At 47.3% G+C, this 25068-nt stretch overlaps 1 protein-coding gene across 1 annotated transcript in view; it reads left to right on the top strand.

The window, feature by feature from the left end:
- Window positions 1–25068, top strand: part of POMT2 (protein O-mannosyltransferase 2) — a 475144-nt gene that overhangs the window by 203227 nt on the left and 246849 nt on the right. The window contains exon 6 of the mRNA XM_086937548.1: window positions 23069–23228. Coding sequence (XP_086793674.1) covers window positions 23069–23228 — 160 coding nt within the window. The remainder of the gene's footprint in view (window positions 1–23068; window positions 23229–25068) is intronic.

Below are 25068 nucleotides of genomic sequence, written 5' to 3'. Positions count from 1 at the left end.
TAAGAAACGAAACTCTGGACCCTTCGACATCCTACTTGACGTAGAAGACTGAAGAATCTCCCTTGTGGTCAAGGAGTGACCACCCTGTGCAAACAGGCACCATCCAGCACCTTGACGTCTGCTTTGTTGCAGTTCCCGCCAGAACTCGAGCGACAGAGATCGACGAGATCAAGCTTGCTTGCCTTCTTACAGCCCGATCCACAGTCCCTGCAGAGCTGAGACCCGTGGAGGCGACCGGAAGCGTGGGGCACGCCATCTTGAAAAGACCACGAGACACTGACCGTGCAGCCCACGAGTGACCCTCGAAGCTGTACACCGGGGTTTGAGAAGCCCCAACCCTGAGCCACTCTTGCACCGAAGCTCACCCCTCTACACTCGACGAGTGCTGCGTGGGGCCCTTCTACTTTCTTTGGCTCGACGCGTTGGCCCGGTCACTTGCCAGCTGGCTTGTGGCCCCTGTGCCGACGAAAACCTAAAACCGACTTGTGATTCTGGTTGCTCCAGACTTGCACCCGCTCCTCTGAAAAGGAGCACCCGCTCTGACCCTCCTGGTCCGAGTGAGAAGCAATCTTCCAGTCCTGCGTGGATTGCTCTTGCCAAGTGTTGTTTGCTCCGATCTTGAAGCCGACAGCGCCCACGGTCAGAGCCTACATGGGACAGCTCGTGACCCGCTCCTTTACGTCGCAGATGCCCCAGAGCCCACGTGGCAGCGGAGAGAAGCTCCTCGACAACCACCTGATTGTGCCCGACATTGCCTGGTTCCGTCCTGGTTCCACCCTGGTCACTACTGAGTGACCCAGACTCTGTCCCCTCTGCTTTCAGGTACTTTAAGACTCTGATCCACCCTTGGATCACACCGGACACTTCTCCTTCACATCGCCTGCAGCATCTTCAGCTTCAAGCACCAAGAACCTGCATGACGAAACCCAACGCCACTTCGACCCTATGCACCCGCTTCCTATGGGTGAGGTAACATTGCAACGCCGGTGTTCCCACACTGGTACACACCTCTAGGGTCTGTGTCTAAAGTTTTGTCCTTCTAGGTTCAGCGGAAGTATCCTTAAACTCTAACTGTGTAACTTTTATGCACCATTGACTTAACATTGGTGCATGCGTGTGCTTTAAGCGCTGCACCCGAATCCCACGGGCTTTTCCCGACTTCAGCATTGCTTGTCCTGACTGCTCCCAGCGATTCCCTAGGCCCTAGGCCTAACCACTGTTCAATTGGTATCTCTTATACCTCTTTCTTAATATATGGTTTGAGTGGCCACCCGCCCTCATCCATAATTGTGCAACTTTGTATGTTATACTGTGCTTTTGATTTAACGCTTGTGCCCCTTTGCTCATAAAGAGTACTGGAGATTATTTTAGAAATAAACACATATATTTTTATAATATATATTTGTGTGGTGTCCTTTCATTTGATATTACAGGACTGGGATTGGTAAAACAGCTCGCTTAACACGACCTCTTGAGTTTAGCCTTTAAGGCTGCTTAGTCTATGCTACCATTAAGATAGCTTGTCTATAAGGTTGACTTACAACCAAACACCATAAGGGATTGCTTGGACTGATACAAGGTGGTTCCAGAATTGGAAACATCATATATCAGGCCAACTTCTCACACAAACTATATCTATATTACACTATTTCTACTTGTGGTTGTCTAATCTCACATCGGGCTCTAACGGAGTCAGTATATATTGATGAACATCATGGTCCCTGTAATAGGCAATATTTCCTTAATTCGCTTACCGCTTTAACTTGTTTATCTACTTTAGTTGATCATTGTCATACTAAATCTTATTTTACGTTATCAGTGACATGCTAAAGTATTTAATGTGGCTTTAAGTTTGGCTGATATAATGTTTGCTGTGCTCTCATTTCTCACATATGTCTCAGTCATGTATTAGATATTCCTGAATGACATTCCAATTGTTTGGCTATTCACCATCCCAAAACTTAGAGCTGCCTTTATCAAATGCCTCAGAGCATTCTACGAAGAGCAATGTATATATATACCTATCTGTGATAAACGCGGTACTTCTACCACTTATGAATTTAACCTGAGGAATTGCTGGACTGAGATGTCGAGATGATACACTGTAGGTGGTGAGCCAGGCCGCCGGTGGGGGGCCCCCCTCCATGTGCTTTGCAGGGGGCCCCCTCAAGTTTCGTTACGCCACTGCGCCTGTTGTGGTTCAGAAATTCTTGCGAGTAATGATAGACTTTTGTAAATCATCCTATTCAGTTATTTTGTTCTTGTGGTGTCAAAATTCTTTCGTAATTTGTTCAATGTCAAATGCATACTCTTATATAGTCTCCAAGCGACAGTTTCCATAATTGTGTTTTACTTTTTATGATTGTTTCAGGCGTCTAGTTTTCACTTCAGGCGTCTAGATTTCACTATTTGCACATGTTAATACAGCTTCTTTATTTTTATTTTAAACAAACTCCAAATATTTTGAGGTGAAAAGAAAACCTGCTTTCATTACAAGTATGAATGTCTAATGTAGCAAAACATTTTGCCGCACCTGTATATGTACATATATTATTATATTTATAAATTGGAAGTAGGCCCTTTTGTACAAAGATATATATGTGTTTATAATATTTTTACTTCTATTGTCTTACAAGAATTGCAAGCCGTTTCACAATAATGGGCGTCGTTGACCGTGTCATTGTGCTATTTCTTTTGTTTACCTTAAACCATGCTGCACAGCAGCTCGCGCTGCTGTGTAACGTCTAAAAAAAATTGGCAAAACCAATAGATTTCGCATAGACGAAACCTATTGGCTTTGCCAGTGCTTGTTTCCTGTTCGGGCCTGGCAGGGTTCCAGTGTGGGACCGAACAGAAACAAGCATTTGCAATGCAATAGGTCTCACATTAGGAACCTTTGAGCTATTGGTATTGTAAATGACAATTTTTGTATTTATGTGTTGGTTTTGAAAATAGCTAAATTAATAGCTTTGTCATTTACAATGCCAATAGTTTTAACTTTCGCAAATGTGACACCTATAGCATTTGTAATGCAATATGTGTTGTATTTTCGTGACTTAGATGTATTGATATTACAAATAACAATGGCTTTTATTTTTGTTAATAATTAATACTTAAATAAAAGTTATTGTAATTTATAATGGCAATAGCTTAAACTTTTGTTAATAACTTTTGTGAAGATTATGTTCAGTGTATTTTATTGGGACGAAAATCCAAGAACAGAAGTGAAATATTAACATCTTGTTGTGACATTTGTAATAAAACTTGAAACATTGATAGAGCACATTTGAACCAGTTGTTGTTGAATGGTTGCACAGATTGATGCTCTGGTGACGCTGAGTGAGGTTGTGGTGGCGAACGAGTGATGCTGTGGCGTTCAGTGATGATGTGGTAGCGCATAGTGATGCTGTGGTGCCCCTGAGTGATGCTGTGGTGCCCCTGAGTGATGCTGTGGTGCCCCTGAGTGATGCTGTGGTGCCCCTGAATGATGCTGTGGTGCCCCTGCGTGATGCTGTGGTGGTGCTGAGTGATACAGTATGCTATGCTATGTTTTGCTATCCTATGCTTTGCTTTGTTATGCTATGCTATTCTGTGTTTTTTTATGCTATGTTTTGCTATGCTATGCTATGTTTTGCTATGCTATGCTATGTTTTGCTATGCTATGCTTTGTTTTGCTATGCTATGCTTTGTTTTGCTATGCTATGTTTTGTTATGCTATGCTATGTTTTGTTGTGTTTGGTATGCTATGCAATGTTTTCCTATGCTATGCTATGTTTTGTTATGCTATGCTTTGTTATGCTATGCTATGTTTTGTTTTGTTATGCTATGTTTTGTTGTGCTATGCTATGTTTTGTTGTGTTTTATTATGCTGTGCTTTGTTTTGCTATGCTATGTTTTGTTATGCTATGCTATGCTTTCTTATGCTATGTTTTGTTATGCTTTGCTTTGTTTTGTTGTGCTATGCTAGGTTTTGTGACGGTATGCTATGTTTTGTTGTGTTTTGTTATGCTATGCTATGTTTTGTTATGCTATGCTATGTTTTGTTATGCTATGCTATGTTTTGTTATGCTATGCTATGTTTTGTTATGCTATGCTATGTTTTGTTATGCTATGTTTTGTTATGCTATGCTATGTTTTGTTGTGCTATGCTATGTTTTGTTGTGTTTTGTTATGCTATGTTTTTTGTGTTTTGTTATGCTATACTATGTTTTGTTATGCTATGATATGTTTTGTTATGCTATGTTTTGTTATGCTATGCTATGTTTTGTTATGCTATGCTATGTTTTGTTATGCTATGCTATGTTTTATTTTGCTATGCTATGTTTTGCTATCCCGGTGGGGGTGTGGTTGTGTGTGTGTGTGGGGTTGTGTGTGTATGAGGATGTGTGTGTCAGGTTCTGTGTTTGTGTTGGTGGGGCAGTGTGTGAGTGGGCAGTGTGTGAGTGGGCAGTGTGTGAGTGGGCAGTGTGTGAGGGGGCAGTGTGTGAGGGGGTTGTGTGTGAGGGGGCTGTGTGTGAGGGGGCTGTGTGTGAGGGGGCTGTGTGTGAGGGGGCTGTGTGTGAGGGGGCTGTGTGTGAGGGGGCTGTGTGTGAGGGGGCTGTGTGTGAGTGGGGTGTGTAGAGGTGTGTGTTTGGGTATGTGTGTGTGTGGGGTTGTCTGTGTGTGTGGGGGGTTGTGTGTGTGTTGCTCCAGACTGAAAGCGCTTCCCCCATAGATGTGCACCCCCCGGAACAGGAGACTGTGCTCCAAATAAGGACCTCGAGAAGTGATGCAAAGCTCCAGGCTGGGTTTTCAGCCCTCAAGCAATGCTGGCGCGAAGCCATTAATAACAGACACAAGGCGTGTGACGAGGATGCCGCTCGCGCACACGTACCGGCCGGCTAGGTGCAGTTTTCTAATGTATAGCTTTGGCAAACCTTGGACCTTCCGTAATGCCAATAAAGCATTATTGCATAGCATTGCATTGTATCGTTGACTGTTTACATTCCTGGCCTACATACCTTATACAACGTTTCTTTGAAGTTACCAGTCTGGACAGTTGTTGATGTTTGTAATGGCATCTTATCACCTTAATAACTCTCCCTGTCTTCACCAGGGCCCTCCCGCCCGGCCCCCCGCAGGTCCATCTCTCCTTGGTGTCAGGGCTCACCGAGCTGCCACATGGCCACTGATAAGAGTGATGGATGGGCTGTGGCTCGCTCCACTGAGTCCAGTGCTCGGCTCGGAGCATCTTAGTGCACCGGTGGCCAGGAGTCTGGCAGTGTGAGAGGAGGAGAGAGAGGGAGGGCAGGGGGGATGGAGGGATGCAATGGAGAGAAGCAGGGCAGGGAGGGTGGTGTAGATCAGGGCAGTCTTAGAGGGAGATGAGAAGTGTGAGGGAGGGAGTGAGGAATCTGTAAAAGAAAGGATTTAAAGGAAGAATAACGGGTGGAAAAGAGGAGAGACCAGTGGAGGGAATGAAAAGGGGAACAGAGAACACAGCTACGGATAAAATTAATTGGTATATAGAGGAAAGAGACGATGGAGGGAAGAGTAGAATGGAAGAGAGAATGGAGGGAAGGAAAAGAGAGGGTTTAGATTAGGGAGGGAGGGAAAGAAGGAGAGGGTGGAGAGCACGACAGAGGGTGGACACAAGGAAAGAAACAGGGAGGACAGGAAAGGAGGAAGTGACTTTGTCTCACTGGAGAAGTAACAGCTGCAGGAATGTCTCAGGGGACAAACAAAACAAAAACGGTTTGTTTCAAAAAACTTTATTCGATTCAAAAAAAGAATCATAAAAGTCAGACATTTACATTTACAGACATGATTTAGAATTCATTTTTAAAATACAGTTTTACAATTAAAACACTAAACAAACAGATAAGACACATTAGTTAATATAATCACAGATGGAACCCATAACATTTACTTTCAATCAAATTATGATGGTTCATAAGTTATTCATACTAGGGCATGCATCAAGGGGGCAAAGGAAGGAAAAATCACGATACAGCAACATACATGGCAAAGACAAAGGTTCCTGGGGCCAAATTAACCATACCGTTTTCTTATCAAGAGTGACACTCGTATAAAATTTAACATCGCACAACAGACACCAGATGATGACAAAGATAACAAGTAGTCATAACCCTCTTTATAGTGACAGGGTTGCTTTTCCTTCAGAACGGGCTTAATAAACCTGATTCTCGGGTCCTTATATAGGGAACAGAAGAGAACAACATGCATCGTGCTTTGGCTATCTTTATTGTTACAGGGACAGGGGGGCAGTCTCTCACACCAACCCCCTTGTTTAGGAAACGCAAAAAGAAAATGCAAGATGTTTAGCCTAAACCTTGTCAGATAGAATCGCCATTGCACATGATTTGTGAAGGTTAAATAATACTGATGCTGTAAAGTAACCATAGGACCGTAAGGCCTGGCCGGGGAATGTACAAGTGAGGATTTCCAATAACTAGATTTAATGACAGTTTTAATGTCTCCCTGTATTTTTTCAGGGTTATCGAAAATGTCACCCAAGCCTATTTTGTGAAGCATTTCATTGACATATTTTCCAATTTTAAACAATCCAGGAGAATATCTCTAGAAAGCTGTAAGTCCTCTGAAAGCCATATTTTGCCCCATAATAGTAGGGATGAAAGGCGAATGGTGTCACTCACGTAGCTCAGGCCTATTTCATCATGGGCGAATTTATTTGAAGAACCTGATGGAATAGCCAATACGCGCTTTATAAATTTATTCTCCATAATTTGTATCATGTCAGGGCTTTCAGTTCCCCAAACCCCTGCCCCATAAGTAGCTACCGACAAACATTTTGATTTGTACAGGGTTTTTAGATGTGTAACAGGTTTTTGACCTAGTTTGCCACAGAAGCGAAACAGACCTTCTATAGAGCGACTAGCACTCTGGACTCGAGTCTTCATTAACGGGGCCCAACTTAATTTGTTGTTAAAAAGGTTTCCAAGATAGTTAAAATTTTCAACCTTTTCGATGGTAGAATTGTTTACTACAAACTTTCTGGATTTGGTCCCCTTTGGGCCACAGACCATAGCAAAGGATTTGGTGAAGTTTACCTTCAGGTCTAGGTCCAGCATGAAATTGTGAAAGGCATCAAGGCAACGCTGCATGCTGTTTCCTGTGAGTGTCATAAGTACCGTGTCGTCGGCATAAGAAAGCATTGGTATGCTTCTGCCGTTGACCTTCGGAAAGTCATGGCAATTATCCAACAGGTACTTTTCCAGGCCGTTTGTGTACACAAGGAACAAAAAAGGGGCTAATATGCATCCTTGTCGAACGCCCTCAGTTGAGAGGATAGATTTGGTTTTTTCTCCCCCTGGCCCAAACCTTATAGCTACAGTTGTTGATTCATGCAGTCTACGGAGCAAGGTGACCAAGTGTTCCTTGAAACCCATAACCCCCATCATTTGCCACAACTTGCTCCGGCACACAGTGTCGAATGCACTTGAAAGGTCCATGAAGGCAAGGTGGATGGAAGAATTCCTTGCCTTCATGTACTTCCCTATGATTAGGGCCAAGTTCAGACACTGTTCGACGGTTCCTTTACCTTTTCTGAACCCATATTGGGAATTCACGATAAGGCCCACCGAATCTGCCCACGTTTCCAGTCTAGCTAAGATGACCCTACCCAGTATCTTACGCGATGCATCGATTAGTGAGATTGGGCGATAACATCAGGGATCGGATCTATCGCCCTTTTTAAAAATCGGCACCACTACTGCCTCCTTCCATGATGCCGGGACACGGCCAATAACAGCTGCTCTAAACACTTTTAACAACAGTGGGGCCCAAACCTTGACATTATGCTTAAAAAAGTCCAAAGGCACTAGATCAGGGCCGGGGGCCTTTAATAGTATGCCTTTCGACAGAGCGTCTTCCACCTCTTGCAAGGTAAGGGAGGAGCTCAGGGACAAAGATGATTGAGAGACCACCGACTCCCTAGCATCACCTAATGATAGTTCATGGGGTAAGATTCCATGTGGATTAAAGATTTTCCCAAAATGTGATTCCCATGTTTCGCATGTAATCTGCATGACGATATTATCCTTGCCATTACTCGTAAAGAGGGGGCGGTTGATAACTTCCCAAAAGAGCCTGCTATCTTTTAATTCCGAGGCCTTTTCAAGATCTTCCCAGGCTAGGTTTTTTAAGTCCTGCTTCCTTGTTCTTATGGCCTCTTTATAGGCCAGCCTGGATGCTCTAACCAGCTCTTTGTCCCTTGGTTTTTGTTTTAATGCTGTTTTCAGGGATCTATGTGATGCCGAGCATGCAGCGTCAAACCATCTGGGACCTGAACTTTTATTTTTCCCAATTGGTTTTATGAGGCGCTCGGCTACATGCCTACATAAAGATTCAAAGTTCCCTATGACTTTTTCGGGATTAGCTGTGGATGTTAGACATGCTTCATATTCAGAGCTATATCCATTTAGGATCTCTGCCTCTAGACCAGCAGCATCTATTTTGCCCCATTTGAGATTAATTCCTTGGTTCCTGTTATACTTTATAGGTTGCTCCCAGACAAGATGATTGGGTTTAACAGGACAAAGCAGGGATAAGATTAGGGGGTTATGATCGCTGGCAGCATTTGCAATTACTTCCAACTTGTCAACATAATGAAAATACCCACTAGACACAATTACAAAGTCAATAAAACTCATCGTACCTCTGCTTCCCTGAAAAGTTGGTATCGGAGCCGAATTTGGACCAACCCAGGGCTCCGCTATACATAAATCATTTAAAATAATGATATTATTTAAAGCGTCCCCCTGTGGTGTATGTTTGAAGTGTGTCAGGGGATGATCATGGGAGTCCTTCAAGCCACACACATTCGAGTCCCCATGGCTGCATAACGAACAGTTGAAATCTCCCACCCAGATGATAAAAAGTAGGGGTTGTTCGCGACGTGCCCTGGCTATAGCCTCCTCCAATTTCGACATTACAGCTGTCTCATTATCATCAAAGATGTTATAATACCAGTTAATCAGTAATAGTGGTTCAGGGAACAAATTGACCAACATTAGCAATTGAAACCATGGGGTGTCAACAATCTCGGACGTTACAAGTTTACATAATTTTAAAGAAATCGCTGTCATTAGTCCACCTTTTGCCCTACCCGCATGTGAAGGTACCGCTAAGACATTAAATGATTGGAAACCATCAATATTCTGAGTAGATCGGCTCCATGTTTCCTGGAGACACAGAAGATCGCGGTCTCCCACAAAATCTAGCCAGGCCTCATCCTCTAGTCTTGAAGCAAGCCCCGCGATGTTCCAAGAAATTAGGCACAACCTTAATTCACTTTGATTCTTACTAACTAGTTCGGGTATGGCTTCCAAATTTTGCCTTGAATTGATTAGAGTTAGTTCACTTTTTTGGGTAAGGCTAACCTCAGGGGCTTGAGGGTTGGAAGTACGATCGTCACCTACGGAAACATTCTCCCGCAAGTTATCGTTACGACTTTCCCCCTTCTCCCTCTGGCTAGGCTCTCCTATTATCAAAGCATCACCAGGAGAATTTTGTGATGGTCAATCTAGCTGCTCCATACCCACGAGTGGGTCAAAACGGTTTCTTAGGGGGATGTTACTTGGGAACCATCCTAGATAGTCTTCTCCCTGAAATCTTGATCTTGGGTCATTATGCCAAGTTTGCAAAGAATTGTTGTTATTACATATTGAACCCCTAAAGAAGCCATCACCCTGGTGCCATGGACCCCAGTTGTTTTGATTCGGCCATGCGGCCCTATTTCTCCGGACCCACCCAGGGTATGTTTCGCTGTAAGGGGTCTGCCCAGAATTCTTGTGGAACAGAGTCGGGGGGACAAAATTCAAATTTGGATAAAAGTATTCCAGGCCTATACATTGGATATCCCCAACTCTAGCAAACCTTGGTTTACGACAGATGATATCTTTTACCCAGGTGTCACTGAAGTTAATCAGGATACAGTCCCCCTCTAAGTCCTTCTCACTTGGGCCCACCCAGGGGACTCTACGCACACTAAGTATTTTTGTTTTAGAATCGGGAGGAAGTGATCTATTATTATTGAGCCAATATGTAGATTTGTTTTTTAACTCCTGATTTGATTCCGTTTTATTGGGCAAAACTGGGAGTACTCCTGTAAGAATTACCATAAAAGGAACTGAGTCTGGGGGCAGGTTTACTGGTGGTAGTTTCTTTTTGTGTACTCTATCATTGTCTGTTACAGGTCCCTGCGATGGTATTGGTTTGGGCCCATGGGTAGTTCCCTGTTTAGTGGTTGTTACTTCGGATATTGGTACTGTACTGGCCATATTTTGGCTTGGAGGCCCCACAGTGACCGCCACTGCAGGTTTGGTACGTGCTAGTGGTACAGGTTTGGTTCGTGCTAAAGGGACCGGTGCTGCTTTAGGATCAGCAGATGCAAGTGTTTGAGGCGTTTTACTAACATTTTTACTCTCTCCCCTTTTTCTTGAGTTGCTATTGTTGGTGTTACTATTTTTGTTATTATTATTGTTAGTGCCCCCCACCTCGGATGATTTGCTCTTGTTTGCTAATGTTTCGAGGGAATGGGTATCAAGTGAGATAAGATGTTCCAATTGGTCTAACTTTAGGTTAACAATTTGGGTTTTCTCTAAAAGGGGCAACAAAAGCATCTGGACCAGTTTCTCAATTTTCCCCAGAAAATCGTCATTATTAATAGTGTTAAATGAAAAGATTTTCTGTCCCGCATCAGCTAAGCGGGTGCCCTTTTGTTTAGTGGCATTTGCCAAAGCTCTAGGTACAACTGTCTTCGCTAACTTGGTTCTAGTTCCTTTTTTGTGATTCCACCCTCTTTTCCGTTTATTCGGATTGTTGGATTCACGCTCACAGTCTACGGCTCTAGCTTCTGTGGGGATGGGCCCATTACTACTCAAGTTGCAGTCTAGGGTGCTATCCCCCGTGATACCTGATGGAATAGGTATAGGAGTGAGTGTAGGTGCTTCATCTTGGGAGTCCCCTAAATCTGCTACCATGATTGTCTGGGAGTCAGAAATTACAACTAGATTTGGACTAGCCTCCAAGTTGCTGTCTGCATTCTGATCAGAGATAGGAGCCTTATTGGGGGTAATTGTTGAACCAATACGTCCCAAGGAGGAACGTTTTCCTGTTATTAGATCTAAGGACAAACGCTTTTCAGTAAGGGCAATTTCTTTTTCTAAAATCCCCGTAGCCCGGGTTATAAAGTCATCTAAGGTACCAGTGGCTTTCCCATTGTTCGTTTTTACAGTTACCTGTCTACCCTTCCCTGAACGCAAGGACATCATGTGGATTCGGTATATTGATATTCTTATCTATAAACAACTAAATATATAATACAACGTCTTAAAACCAATCAAATGAAAAAGGTCTGGGATCACTGATGAAAGAGAGTGGACCCAACCCGACCTTGATCGTCCTTGGACGGCCTTAAACGGTCCCGCCCTTGTCCCGCCCTTGTCCCGGGCTTCTCCCGGCGAGCTCCCGCGCGCTCCCGCGCAGCGGTATTCGCGCTCTCTTTTATGGCTGTAGTGATGGTGGGAGGATTGTTGGGGCCGGGGCGGTGAGGGAGAGCGGCCCAGGTGGAGCGGGCGCGGGATGTCCTGAGACTCCTGGGAAATGGAGTCCCAGCCCTTCTGCTCGCAGCCCTCGGCCCCTGTTACACCCCAGCAGCAGCTCCCAGGTGAGAGAAGAGTGCCCCTCTGCGATGCGGGACCCGCGCAGCGGGTACAGCGAGGCGTGGAGTTAAGTTGAGTAGTTATCCACACAAAGGCAAAGAGTTAAGTTGAGTAGTTATCCACACAAAGGCAAGAATGGCAAGAACAGGTTGAAACAACAAGAGCTGGGAGAAGCCCTTGGGAGACCACAGGGTTTAAACAGAAAGGGCAGGTTTAGCCAAGGGTCACAAGGGCATGTGGCTAGTGCCAAGAATTGTTGAGCTGGGGAGGAAATATGGCAAACCTGGTGTTTTGAGCCTGTGCAAGAATATGAAACAGTGACCTTTCAAGTGGGAAACTGGTGGAGTACAGAAGGGTAAGAAGAGTGTGGTGTTAACCATCCAGGAAGGCATGAAGGGGAGCCAGAGCGCCCAACCTGATTTGGCTGATAGGGAGTTTAAAGAGACATTGTTGAGGTGTAAGTTGAATAAGGGTTCAATGTGGAAAAGGAGTTTCCCAGTCGAGTGCTGTGCGCCTGCGAGGGTCTAGTTGAAAGATGCATGGATCCTGGTTTAATTGGAATTTGAGGCCCTCGTCTGAGTAACTGTTCTCAGAATGTCGGCAAAATAGACAGTTTTTTAGGAAAAAATAAGTGGGGAAAAAACCTTATGTGAGACGGCGTCCCGAAGACCCCGACCTGGAGGCCACCCTCCCCCGCACGTACCTCGTTCATTTCCACCGGGACTGCGACCCCGCATCGCCATAGCCGAGACAGGACTCGGAGAACCAGCCATAACCCACGAAACCCCGCCCTTCTCTCTCCCGCAGGGACCAACCCGAGCACCAGGTCCGGAGGAAACATATCTTGCTGACCCCGGAAGTCCCGCCCCAGAGGCAGCGCCAGCACAGGATAAAACCGAGGATCGAGGACAGCACGCCGTCGGAGTTTTGTGGCAGGACCCTCGGACTGGAGGTGGTGAAGGAGAAGGAGCTGGAGACAGAGAGCAGACGTGCGACGCAGAGGTGTGGACCGAAGAGTGGTGGAGTCCACAGGAGGTGGCTGAAGAGCGGCCGTAACTCAGCGGAGAGTTACGGCGGACCGCGTGAGTGCCTTAAACCTTCCTATTCCCTGCTCGCTAGGAGCCCCTGTGAAGTCCCTGTACATTCTCCCCTATCTCTTTAGTAACACGTCCCCTGCACTGTAGTATAACTGTATAGCACCCTCACTGCATGCCCCATCCGTTCCCTTCACGTCCCGCCTCAGCACCCTTTCTTTCAACCGACCTGTGTTCCTACCTCCCGATACCTCCCTTTCCTCACTGTCTCTTCTTTCCCCCCTTTTGTATTTTACACGTCCCGGGTGACGGTGATCGGTACATAGTGTCCTGAAACCAGGATAGGACTAACGGACCCTTGTTTTTCTTTTCTCTTACTGCCCTCCGTGGATCCTCCGCGTCACCGGAGCCGTCGTTGGAGGAGCTGAAGACCGGGAGCCGAACCCAAGACCCGGAGCGGATCCCGTCCCCTGGAGCCTTCTTTGTTTTCCCCTGTGACATTCCTCTTTGTCTCTCTACAATAAACTACCAGTATAGCACACTATATACGGCCTCCTCGCCTGCTTTTCCGGCCCGCTGCACACCCACCGTCACATCTGGTGTCAGAAGTGGGATCAGCTGGAAGCATGGAGGCCGTAGTTAAGAAGATGGCGGAATCCCAGGAACAGTTCGGTAAACTGATGGAGCAGTTCCTGAAGACCGCTGAAGACGACAGAGGACAGCTCCACGATGTCCTGAAGGGCAAAGGGGTGGCCCACGAGCAAACCATGGTAAAGTTAACAGATGCCCTGGGACAACAAAGGCCTGTGACCTCTCTCCCCTCCGTGGTCCTGCAAAAGTATGTCCCGGGAGAAGATCCGGACTACTTTTTCACTAACTTTGAAAGAATAGCCCAAGCCGCCAATTGGCCAGTGGACCGTTGGGGCCAATACCTGGGTCCCCTCCTCACCGGCGACCTACAAGCCGCCTATCAACAGGCCAACATACAGGGCAACACACCGTATGCGGACATCAAACGGTGCATATTAGAACGCCTTGGCATTGACGATGATACCTATAGGGTGAAACTACGCCAAGCCAAGGAAAGACCCCAAGAGAATCCAATGGCCCTCTCATTCCGGATCCGGGATCTCGCAAACAGATGGCTTCGACCCGAGACCTCCACAAAGGACAACATCCTGGAGAAAATATATCTGGAACAATTCCTGAACTCCTTATACCCGGCCACACAGCGGTGGGTGAGGCAGCACTCCAGACTCACCCTGGAGACGGCCATCGAGATAGCTTCTGCCTATAGCCGGGCTCAGGAACTCCAACGGGGTAAGGAGGAACATCCCCATAGGGCCCCGACTGCTATGACCACTCGTCCTACCCGGCCACCACCGGTCCGCAGACCTGAACCATCACCCCTTTTTCCCTCCCCGGTCGTGTTCCGAACCCCTACTCCTGGACCCCAGTGTTATTCGTGTGGAGGGTTCGGACACATCGCCCGGATGTGCCCGCAGAAGGAGGAGACGATGGAGGTCGGCTTTGTAAGGAACTATTTGTGCACCCCTCCAGGGTCCACACCACCACCTTTCCACTGCCCTGTGTCAATTGACGGTCAACGCCTTATGGCCCTTGCCGACACCGGTTGCCGTCAGTGCGTTCTAAGACCACAAGACCTTGCACACCCGGTCAGTAACCCTACGGGAGTAGTAGCCATCCAATGTGTCCATGGTGACACCAAACAGTATCCCACTACTCAGGTGCGAGTCCAACATCCCAAGGACCCCGGAACCTGCCTCACTGTAGGTCTCGTACCCGCTCTTCCAGAACAAGCCATTCTAGGGAGCGATTATCCAGGACTGCCTACGCTCCTCCAAGACACCTCTGACTCCCTGACCCAGTGGTGGAAGGACGCGCCTTATCCAGGACAGACCAATCCGGTGACGGTTCCCAAACCACACAAACCTAAAAGCCAGAGAAAAAAAGAGTACGTCAGCGCTTATCCCGCAATTGTGGAAGAACACCCTTGGCAGACCGACCGGGAGTTCAGGGCGGCACAGCAGGAGGACCCCCTCCTACAGGAAGCCTGGGGAAGAGCCCTTGATCACGAGGACCCCTTGCAAGTAGGTCCTTACTTCTATAAGAAAAATGGGTTGCTATACCGAAAAGGGGAGCACAACAAAACGCACAGTTACTCATCCCCGGTCCCTTCCAGGACAAAGTCCTCTTCCTGGCTCACAGTCACCTTCTAGGGGGTCATTTCGGGGACGAGAAAACCAGCCAAGCAGTCTTGGAGAAGTTCTATTGGCCGGGGGTATATCAAAGGATCAAAACCTACTGCCGTGAATGCGTTGTATGTCAGAAAACCAGCCGTCATAGACCCCCCCGGGTTCCGTTACAACCCCTCCCTCTCATAGACGTCCCCTTCAGCCGCATAGGGATGGACATCATAGGACCCCTCTTGCCCTCCCGTAGTGGTTGTCGCTATGCGTTGGTCATAGTTGACTATGCCACCCGCTTTCCGGAGGCCATACCCCTACGCCAACCCACTACCCAGACGATAGCAAAAGCCCTGATCTCCCTATTTTCTCGGGTTGGGTTTCCCCGGGAAATACTGACCGATCAGGGTACACCTTTTGTTTCTGCTCTTATGAAACGAGTCTGTTCTGAACTTGGGATAAAACAAATCAGAACATCCGCATATCATCCGCAAACGGACGGATTGGTGGAGCGTTACAACGCCACTTTAAAGCAGACTCTGAAAAAGCTCCTGGGCCTAGAAGCAAGAAGGTGGGAAGACATGCTGCCTTTGGCCTTATTCGCCATCCGCTGTAAAACTCAGAGCAGCACTGGCTACTCCCCATATGAGTTGCTGTACGGGCGTCCCCCTCGTACCCTGCTGGGCATGGCACAGGAGGCCTGGGAAGCCGAACCGGACCGCACTCGTCCGCTTCCCGAATACCTGCAAAATCTAAAAACCCACCTTTCCATGATCCGGGACATAGTCAGACAAAACCTAGGGAACGCTCAGGACAACCAAAAGAAGCAATATGACAAGGGCACTCGCTCCCGGGTCTTTGCTGTTAATGATTTGGTTCTCCTCATGATGCCCTCGTCCGACCAGAAGCTTCTGGGACAGTGGCAAGGGCCTTACACCGTCCTCCGGCAGGTGACCCCAGTTACCTATGAGGTTGAACTGGACCCCACACAGGGCACCTCCCAGATTTTCCACGTGAATCTGTTAAAAAAAATGGGAAGGACCCCGTCCGGTGCTGTCCGGGTCCAGCGAATCCCTCCCCTTCTCTTTTGACCCCTGTCTTGATCCTGAACTAAACCCCGTACAAGCCCAGGAACTGCGACAAACCCTAGAGTCTCTGAAAGAAGTCTTCTCCTCTTCTCCGGGTCTAACCAACGTCACTGAACATACAATAGAAACCGAACCCGGGAAAGTTGTCCGCCTGAGACCCTACAGAATACCAGAGGCCCGCCGGACCGTTATACGTCAGGAGATAGAAGCAATGCAAAAGATGGGAATTATAGAGCCCTCAGTTAGTGACTGGAATTCCCCTATCGTCCTTGTGCCAAAACCTGACGGGTCGGTCCGCTTTTGCATTGACTTTCGGGAGGTCAACAAGGTGTCTAGCTTTGACACCTATCCCTTGCCCCGGGTGGACGAAATGATTGAGAGGATAGGAAAGGCAAAGTATATTTCCACGCTCGATCTCTGCAAAGGGTACTGGCAGATACCCTTCAGGGAACAAGACAAAAAGAAGACAGTCTTTTCTACCCCTGAGGGGTTATACCAATTTTTAGTCATGCCCTTTGGTCTTCATGGCGCCCCAGCCACATTTCAGCGTGCTATGAACCACGTCCTGCGGCCCCATTCACAGTATGCCGGCGCCTATTTAGACGACATCATCATCTTTAGTGACAGCTGGCCCCAACATTTGAGGCATCTTTACAGCGTCGTCTCCTCCCTGGGCTCCTTCAGATTCGCCATCAATCCAGCCAAAACCACCTTGGCGGCAAAGACAGTCAAATACCTGGGGTATCTTCTGGGGGATGGCCTGATAAGACCCCAAGAAAGCAAAACAGTGGCTATCCGATCCCTTCCCTTTCCACAAACGAAAAAAGACCTTCAAGCCTTTTTGGGACTTCTAGGGTACTATCGGCGGTTTGTGCCCAATTTCTCCCAGAGAGCTGCCGCCCTTACGGACCTACTGAAGAAAACAAACCGCTCCGAGGAGATGCTACGAAACCCCTCTCCCGAAGCGTGGCATGCCTTCACAGACTTAAAGGACGCCTTGACCTCAAGTCCTGTCCTAGTACCCCCTGACTATTCACTGCCCTTCATCCTGCAAACGGATGCTTCCGATCATGGGTTGGGGGCCGTGCTATCCCAAAAGATTCCCTAGGCAACGAAAGACCCATACTCTATGTGAGCCGCAAACTATTTCCCAGAGAAAAGCAATACGCTGTGGTCGAAAAGGAGGCCTTGGCAATAAAATGGGCAGTGGACAATCTGCGGTACTACCTAGAGGGCAGAGACTTTGTCCTCTACACCGATCACGCCCCCTTGGAGTGGATGGCCCGGAACAAAGGTCAGAACGACCGGGTCCTGCGCTGGTTTCTGTCCCTAAAGCCTTTTCATTTCCAAACAAAGCACCGGAAAGGCTCAGACCAGGGTAATGCCGATTTCCTTTCGCGGTACCCTCATTCTCCATCCAGTACAGGAAGGACAGCTAGGGGAAGGGGATGTGAGACGGCGTCCCGAAGACCCCGACCTGGAGGCCACCCTCCCCCGCACGTACCTCGTTCATTTCCACCGGGACTGCGACCCCGCAACCACATCGCCATAGCCGAGACAGGACTAGGAGAACCAGCCATAACCCACGAAACCCCGCCCTTCTCTCTCCCGCAGGGACCAACCCGAGCACCAGGTCCGGAGGAAACATATCTCGCTGACCCCGGAAGTCCCGCCCCAGAGGCAGCGCCAGCACAGGATAAAACCGAGGAGCGAGGACAGCACGCCGTCGGAGTTTTGTGGCAGGACCCTCGGACTGGAGGTGGTGAAGGAGAAGGAGCTGGAGACGGAGAGCAGACGGGCGACGCAGAGGTGTGGACCGAAGAGTGGTGGAGTCCACAGGAGGTGGCTGAAGAGCGGCCGTAACTCAGCGGAGAGTTACGGCGGACCGCGTGAGTGCCTTAAACCTTCCTATTCCCTGCTCGCTAGGAGCCCCTGTAAAGTCCCTGTACATTCTCCCCTATCTCTTTAGTAACACGTCCTCTGCACTGTAGTATAACTGTATAGCACCCTCACTGCATGCCCCATCCGTTCCCTTCACGTCCCGCCTCAGCACCCTTTCTTTCAACCGACCTGTGTTCCTACCTCCCGATACCTCCCTTTCCTCACTGTCTCTTCTTTCCCCCCTTTTGTATTTTACACGTCCCGGGTGACGGTGATCGGTACATAGTGTCCTGAAACCAGGATAGGACTAACGGTCCCTTGTTTTTCTTTTCTCTTACTGCCCTCCGTGGATCCTCCGCGTCACCGGAGCCGTCGTTGGAGGAGCTGAAGACCGGGAGCCGAACCCAAGACCCGGAGCGGATCCCGTCCCCTGGAGCCTTCTTTGTTTTCCCCTGTGACATTCCTCTTTGTCTCTCTACAATAAACTACCAGTATAGCACACTATATACGGCCTCCTCGCCTGCTTTTCCGGCCCGCTGCACACCCACCGTCACACCTTACAACAGTGGTTCCATCAGAAGTGGGATAATCCTTCCTTTGAAATACTTCCCTGTACTTGCTTTTATTTTTGGTATTCCCTTCTGCTAGGCTTCCATAGTTTTTATGTAATTTATTTTCCCATATTGCACCTTTTTTCCATCCTTCGGATATCACTTCATTAAGATGTGTTGCATTCCCTCAGACAATATGCAGAATTGGATGCATTCTAGGGGCTCACTATACGTTTAATATTGAATTGCAAAATTACCCTTCATATAATCACTTGAAAGATATCTTTTAGTTTGCTAATGCAACTACGTGTGCATTACAATTGTAAGAACAGGATGTGATGTGAGCAAGTAAGATACCAAATGTAAGTATATCGGGGTAGAGGGAGTTGGGAAGCAGGAGGGGGTTAATCAACCAAATTTGGGGTATTTTCTACTGGCAGATTACTTGCTGCCATGTCCATCTAAGCTGTCCTGCTTCTTCGACTAGCTCATGTGACTGACAAATGGAGGGGGCCGGGTTTCTGGTCGCTTGTGGAAATCCCCAGTTACCCATTATCAGAGTAAATCTTGGCTGCAGGTATCAGAGTTATGAACATAGTATCTAGTGTGTTGGATTATAGTTTAAAAAAGTGCACATACATAAAAGCAAGGTCCTGCAGCGAAAAAAGAGCATTTTTAAGAAATATATTTATTACACGTTGAAGCGTGTCTGAGCATTTTTAAGCAATATATTTAATACCCGTTGGAGCGTGTCTGATAAAAATAGGCTAAACGGAAACCTTCAGAAAAAAAAAACCTACTGGATTACTCTAAAACTGATAAGAGCTGGCAGGTCCACTAATCCACAAGGACCTCCCGGGCCCAGCCTTTAAACTCCCAGAGCCCAGAAGGCATACTCCCTCTGAATGACTGTGCTGTGCAGAGCGTGACTGGGAGGTTAAGTACACACAGAGGAATAGCTTGGCTCTGTTTGTATCTATTCATAGCGTGACTACTGACTCTGAGTTTTTGTACTCGCCAAGCAATAGTTGGTGTGTGTGTCCGTTGTTTTGAGGTGGTGTTACCCTGAAATTATGTTAAAATCAAGGGGTAAAAAACAGTCGGGTAATAATTGCCAACTACTCACGCATGAAAACAAGTGAAAGAATGTAAGCAAAGCGGAAACAAGAAAATGGAAGTGTGTGAGAGAGAGAGAGAGCGAGAGATAGAAGAGTGTGTGAGAGAGAGAGCGAGAGACAGAGTGTGTGTGAGAGAGAGCGAGAGACAGAAGAGAGTGTGTGAGAGAGAGCGAAAGACAGACGAGAGACAGAAGAGTGTGTGTGAGACAGAGCGAGAGACAGAAGAGAGTTTGTGAGAGAGAGCGAGAGAGAGAGAAGACATGGTGTGAGAGAAACCAGAAGATATGACATGACATGTTTGAGAGAGAAGGGGGGCAAAGAGTGAAGGAAAGGGAGGGAGCGGATGCCGGGATGGGGGGGCGCAGAGAGGCGAGGATTAAGAGAGACCGGATGAGGCTGAACAGACAGAAGCGTGGTTAGAGAAAATGAAGCTTAGCAGCAAGTTAGCAGAGCTAGATAGAAAGGAGAATTCTGCATGAGGGACAGGAGTAGGGTATGGAAAGGAGGAGTTGGGGCGAGGCAGTGGGGAAGAGGGACAGCAAGTGAGAGCAACCATGCCGGCATTCCTATTCACGAGCATATGACCTGCGGAGCACGTGAAGTGGCTGGTGGCAAATGGAATCGGAGCGGCCGCTGTCACTTTGATGTTCTTGTCTTGTCTTGCTTTGTGGGAGGGGTAGGGGGAGCGAATTCCTGTGCATGCGCCTGACTCACATGAACTGTACGGGATCCGCAGTGGGCAGACTTTTCGAAACCCTTACTATAAATCTCGCCTACCATCCCTACGGGATGGAATAGACGAGACCTAAAAAGTACATCAGTCCATCCACTCCAAGCAGGATGGAAAGTCTGATGTACCTACTCCAGCTGCTGAGCGCTGTTGGTGTAGGGTTTACGAGGGCGTAGGCTGCGGGAGTACGCCGTCAGATACATGACAGCCCACCTTACTCTAAATGGGGTTGCTGGACTGTCACTTTGGCGGTCAGGTAGTCTGGCATGTTTGTGGTGGAGTACCCTGTCTGCCAAACTCAAAATCGGGCCCTTGGTCTTTGTTTGGCACAGATTACTTTATATAGATGAACAGTTTCTTTTGCTCTTTCAGGTCTTTGATAGTTTTTTTAACTAAATTTTGCAATCGTTACTATCCACTCTCTAGTAAGAACCAACACTCTGAGGTTAAATTGCCTTTTTCGATTTTGTATGTAGATGAGAGTTCTCTGAATAGGAGCGGTAATCTCTGCAGTAGGGTCAGTGCAATAATGCAGCTCTCTTTTCGATTTGAGAAATCCTCATGGTAGCTTCTGTTACATCTCTTTTAAAAGCCATCACTTCCTTTTTAATTTGATTGGTATTATCTTTATTTAACTGCTCTTATTGCAGACAGAGGTGACTAACTGCTAACTGCCAGCTCCTCCAGATTTTATTTTTACTACAGTGAGCGCAGCAGTGTCATCTTTTTGATTGCTCGGTGGCTGCATTAGGGTCCCTTTGCTCATGAGCCAGAGATAATTTAAGCAGTGATCACAAAACTTTGTATAATGCATTCACCCAACATGCAACCAAACATAGAATATTTCACATGTATTCAGTACCTATGGAGACTTTTCAATTTCCATATTTCCACACGTCAAAAATACGTCAGGCAGAACATCTCTTTTTTATGAAAAAGAGGCCCATCCAATTTGCCCTAAGTTCAAAAAAGATTTCGCATAGCCACCTTGCTACTTATGACTTTTTTTAGATTAGTGTGTTGTAAAATTTCCTACACATTTTTTTATTTGTCCTTCTTCACTGCTTAGCACATTCTAGTGTTCAGCTTAGCATGCAACTGCAACTCGAGGCAAAAGACTTGTTGATTTTTCTTGTCTGTCCCAATGTTAATAGCTCAGCTCTATGCGTGTTCTGACCTTGAACGGAAATGCAGTACTGTTCTTCCAAATGAAGCTTGGCGCAGTGCAGCGTCAGGCCTTGGTGAGTGCACATAGTGGACTTTGCCTTTTCGTTTATGACGCCGATAGTGTGCTAGAAACACAATAAAGGAACAAGATGAGAATTGTTTAATAAATAGCAGTAACAGTGGCAAATGGATTACCCAAGGTTACGCTTATTCAGTGTCCTACTGAATTACACATCTGTAACCATTTGCAAGCGTGAAGTCAGCAAATCATGAATATGAAGAAATAAAACAAGCTGATGGATCGAGTCCAAGTAAATACAGTAAAAATCAGGGGCTTATTCAGGATGAGCTAATACATTTAGAGAGAAACGGAGCATCATAAGGGTAGTGCCTCATGAGACACAAATCCCGCCATACCAATTTAACTTGTTTCTGCAGTGCAAATTGTATTTCAAAACTGCATGAGGCGGAAATTGAGTTGGAAATTGCAGGTTTGGAGACCGTTCTGAGCTGTAGCACTACAAGCAAGGATCACTAAAAATCATAAACTTTGTACAACATGCATACCTCTGATCATATGCAGGTTATAGTCTGTCAGTGCTAACGTGTGCGCTTCAGATGCTGCCTGACTGAAGGATCAATAAGAGAACTAAGTGAGGTGTCTCAGTAAACCGATGAGCCAGGTGAAGTGCACACCACATTGGCACCAGACCCATAGTAAGTTAAATGGATTCAATCCCATACTCCTCTTCAGTCAACCAAGTAAGGGAAAGTGGTCATAAGTTAACTTAGCCCACTGCGATCCTCTTCAGTTCGATATGGGGTGTGGCGTCTAGAAATGCCTCGACCTGCAGCCATTGATTAATTCAAGATATCGAAACATTAGAGATTAACAATAAAACATGTCAGTAAGGAGGAAGGAGACTAGCAGAGACATCCATAGAGATAACCAGTACTCTGCTGAGCTGGTTCAGGCGGAATAGTAAAGAGAAGGAGAAATAAAGGAAACAACCCATTGAACATAACTGGTTAGTCATTCCACTTAGTTCACTGATGAGATTATATTACTAACCAAGATTGGTCAGATTCAGTTTTGAACAAATGACTTTCAAATTAACTGCTCTCTAGCCTTATGGCAAACCAGCTCTACAGTAGCTGTAATCAGTTTGAGAACAAATGTATATGAATGTTACATTTAATGCCTTCTGCAAGCTTTCATTTGAACAATACATAAAAAAAACACAGTGAGAGATTTTGAATCCTGTGGGGGTTGGAGCTGGGTGGGTGATCAGTTGTCTAGTGGTTCTAAAGACACAGAATGAGCTTAAGCAAAAAGTAAGTGTTCAAAGGAACCATCACACATTTGTAGAACTTCTTGGCAGTTTATTTTTTACTATTGAGAGTCTCAGTCAATCCATCGGTAACCTGCAGTACCTAAGTAGATCAACAATTCTCTGTACCATACACTCGGAGCACAACATATAGGATGCTAAGCACTTAAATCTAATTAAAATGCATCACCAACAATCCATTACCATAGCATAATTCAGTTAATTTTTGCAGTCTAACACTTGTCACCATTTTCACACTTTCTTTATATTTTTTCAGACCGTTTACCTTCACTTGGTGGTGTTGGTTGTTCCTGACTGGTGTTAATCTTGCTGGTGCCTTGGGAGTAAAGTTTGTTGGGCTGTTTGTGGTCCTGCTGGTTGGACTGAACACGCTGAATGACCTCTGGAAGATTCTGGGGGACATGAGCCTCACATTGGTAAGTCAAAGTGTATTTCTAAAGTTGATTTATCTGCATTTTTATTTTTTTATTACATCTAAGTTGAGGCATCTTATTTACATTATCTAGGTGGTCCAGTGTCTCTTCTCTGTATAGTTATTCATTTACACGAAATGGCGTTTGTGCTCCCATAATAAACTAATCAGAGGCCATTTTTAGGTCTCGTGGCGATTTACAGCGCGAAGCGCTGTCTCGCCAGAGACCTATTGTTAGCGACGCATCTTTCCAGGAGACCGGACCTGGCCGGGCGCATGTCCTCTGCCAGAAGGCGATTTGAGCGGGCCACGCGCACAAGAACGTGCTCGCTGTGGCCAGCTCCTGTCTCCGGGAAAGCTCCAACACACACGCATGCGCACACACAGAGACACGCACACGAGCGCCCATGCACGCACATATACATACAGAGAACACCCCTCACCCCCGCTGTCGCACACATACACACACGCACGCACACACACACAATGAGAACACCGAGACCCCCCCCCCCCGCCCAGAAATACGAGCACCAACCAAAAAGGTCTCCCATGCCCTAGTCTTGTGCCCTGATGGCTCTCTTGCTGTGGGCCCGCACCGCTCCTCACCACTTCATGCAATCAGCTGCGGCCCCGGCAGCAACCATGAAAACCACGGAGGCCGAGACTCCATCACACACGGACCTGGGGCACTCATACAAAGACATGCCCCCCCGCCGTCACACACATACACACACGCACGCACACACACACACACACACACACACACACGAGAGAACCGAGACTCCCCCCCCCCCCCCCCCCCCCCCCGGCGCCGCACAGAAATGTGAGCACCAACCAAAAAGGTCTCCCATGCCCTAGTCTTGTGCCCTCCTGATGGCTCTCTCGCTGTGGGCCCCCACCGCTCCTCACCAGTTCTCCAGTTCACACTCCGCTGTGGCCCCGGCAGCAACCAGGAAAACAACGGAGGCTGAGACTCCATCACACACGGACCTGGTGCACTCCCTTCGCTAAGCAGAGTTAGCGGTCATCGTCAGGTCAGGGCTGGGGTCCGGGCACCCGCACAACTCCGGGTCCATGCCACACTCTGGCACCAGCTCACAGCGGCAGTCGCAGGTTGGGCCGCACACAACAATCCGATGTTGGGCGGCTGGGGCTCCATAGTCCACTGCAGCTCCGGAGGTCGCAGATTGCAGCCTAGGGTATGTGGTGACCGGGACGACAGGTAGGATATCACAGATTTAGGATTTACAGCAGGATTGTGTTTGTGTAGGATTACTATGGGGCTACATGAGCCGGGCTAAGACACGCCCCCCATGCTGGTTGTCAATGCACGCGCACGTCTTGAATCGCGAAAGTGAAAGCGATCGCTTTGTCTGCCGTGCCTCCCAGCCTCGCTGTGAGAGGGAGCTCGCCTTTTTCTTAAGCCTCTCTGTGCTGTGCAGATTGTGAAAGAGCTGGTGTCACCGTTATGGTACCAAGCGGCCGTGGAGAATGAAGGTAGACGCAGCGCTAGCCTTCAGCTGAGCAAAAAGTGCTGTTCGATGCTAGTTATTAAACTTTACCCAGTGCCTCGAGGTTCCAGGCGGCGCATATAGGCACTTCATTTTCCGTGTCTACTTTGCCTTTTGTTAGAATGTGTGTTACATGTGTTACATCCGCATGGAGGTGGTGCCAGTGACTGGCAGTCTTTATTTATGTATCTCAACGCTTGTGACTGTATGGCATCCACTGTGAGCTCCGCACTGAGTCTTGGCACAAAACAATTAAAAAACTACGGCACTGCGATGACACCAGCGTCACAGGCAGGAGGCTTGCACCACCCATGGGCACGGACAGATACCGCG

The sequence above is a fragment of the Lissotriton vulgaris genome, chromosome 9 (assembly GCF_964263255.1).
Source record: "Lissotriton vulgaris chromosome 9, aLisVul1.2, whole genome shotgun sequence".
Classification (NCBI taxonomy): domain Eukaryota; kingdom Metazoa; phylum Chordata; class Amphibia; order Caudata; family Salamandridae; genus Lissotriton; species Lissotriton vulgaris.
This window is presented reverse-complemented; position numbering and strand designations above follow the sequence as displayed.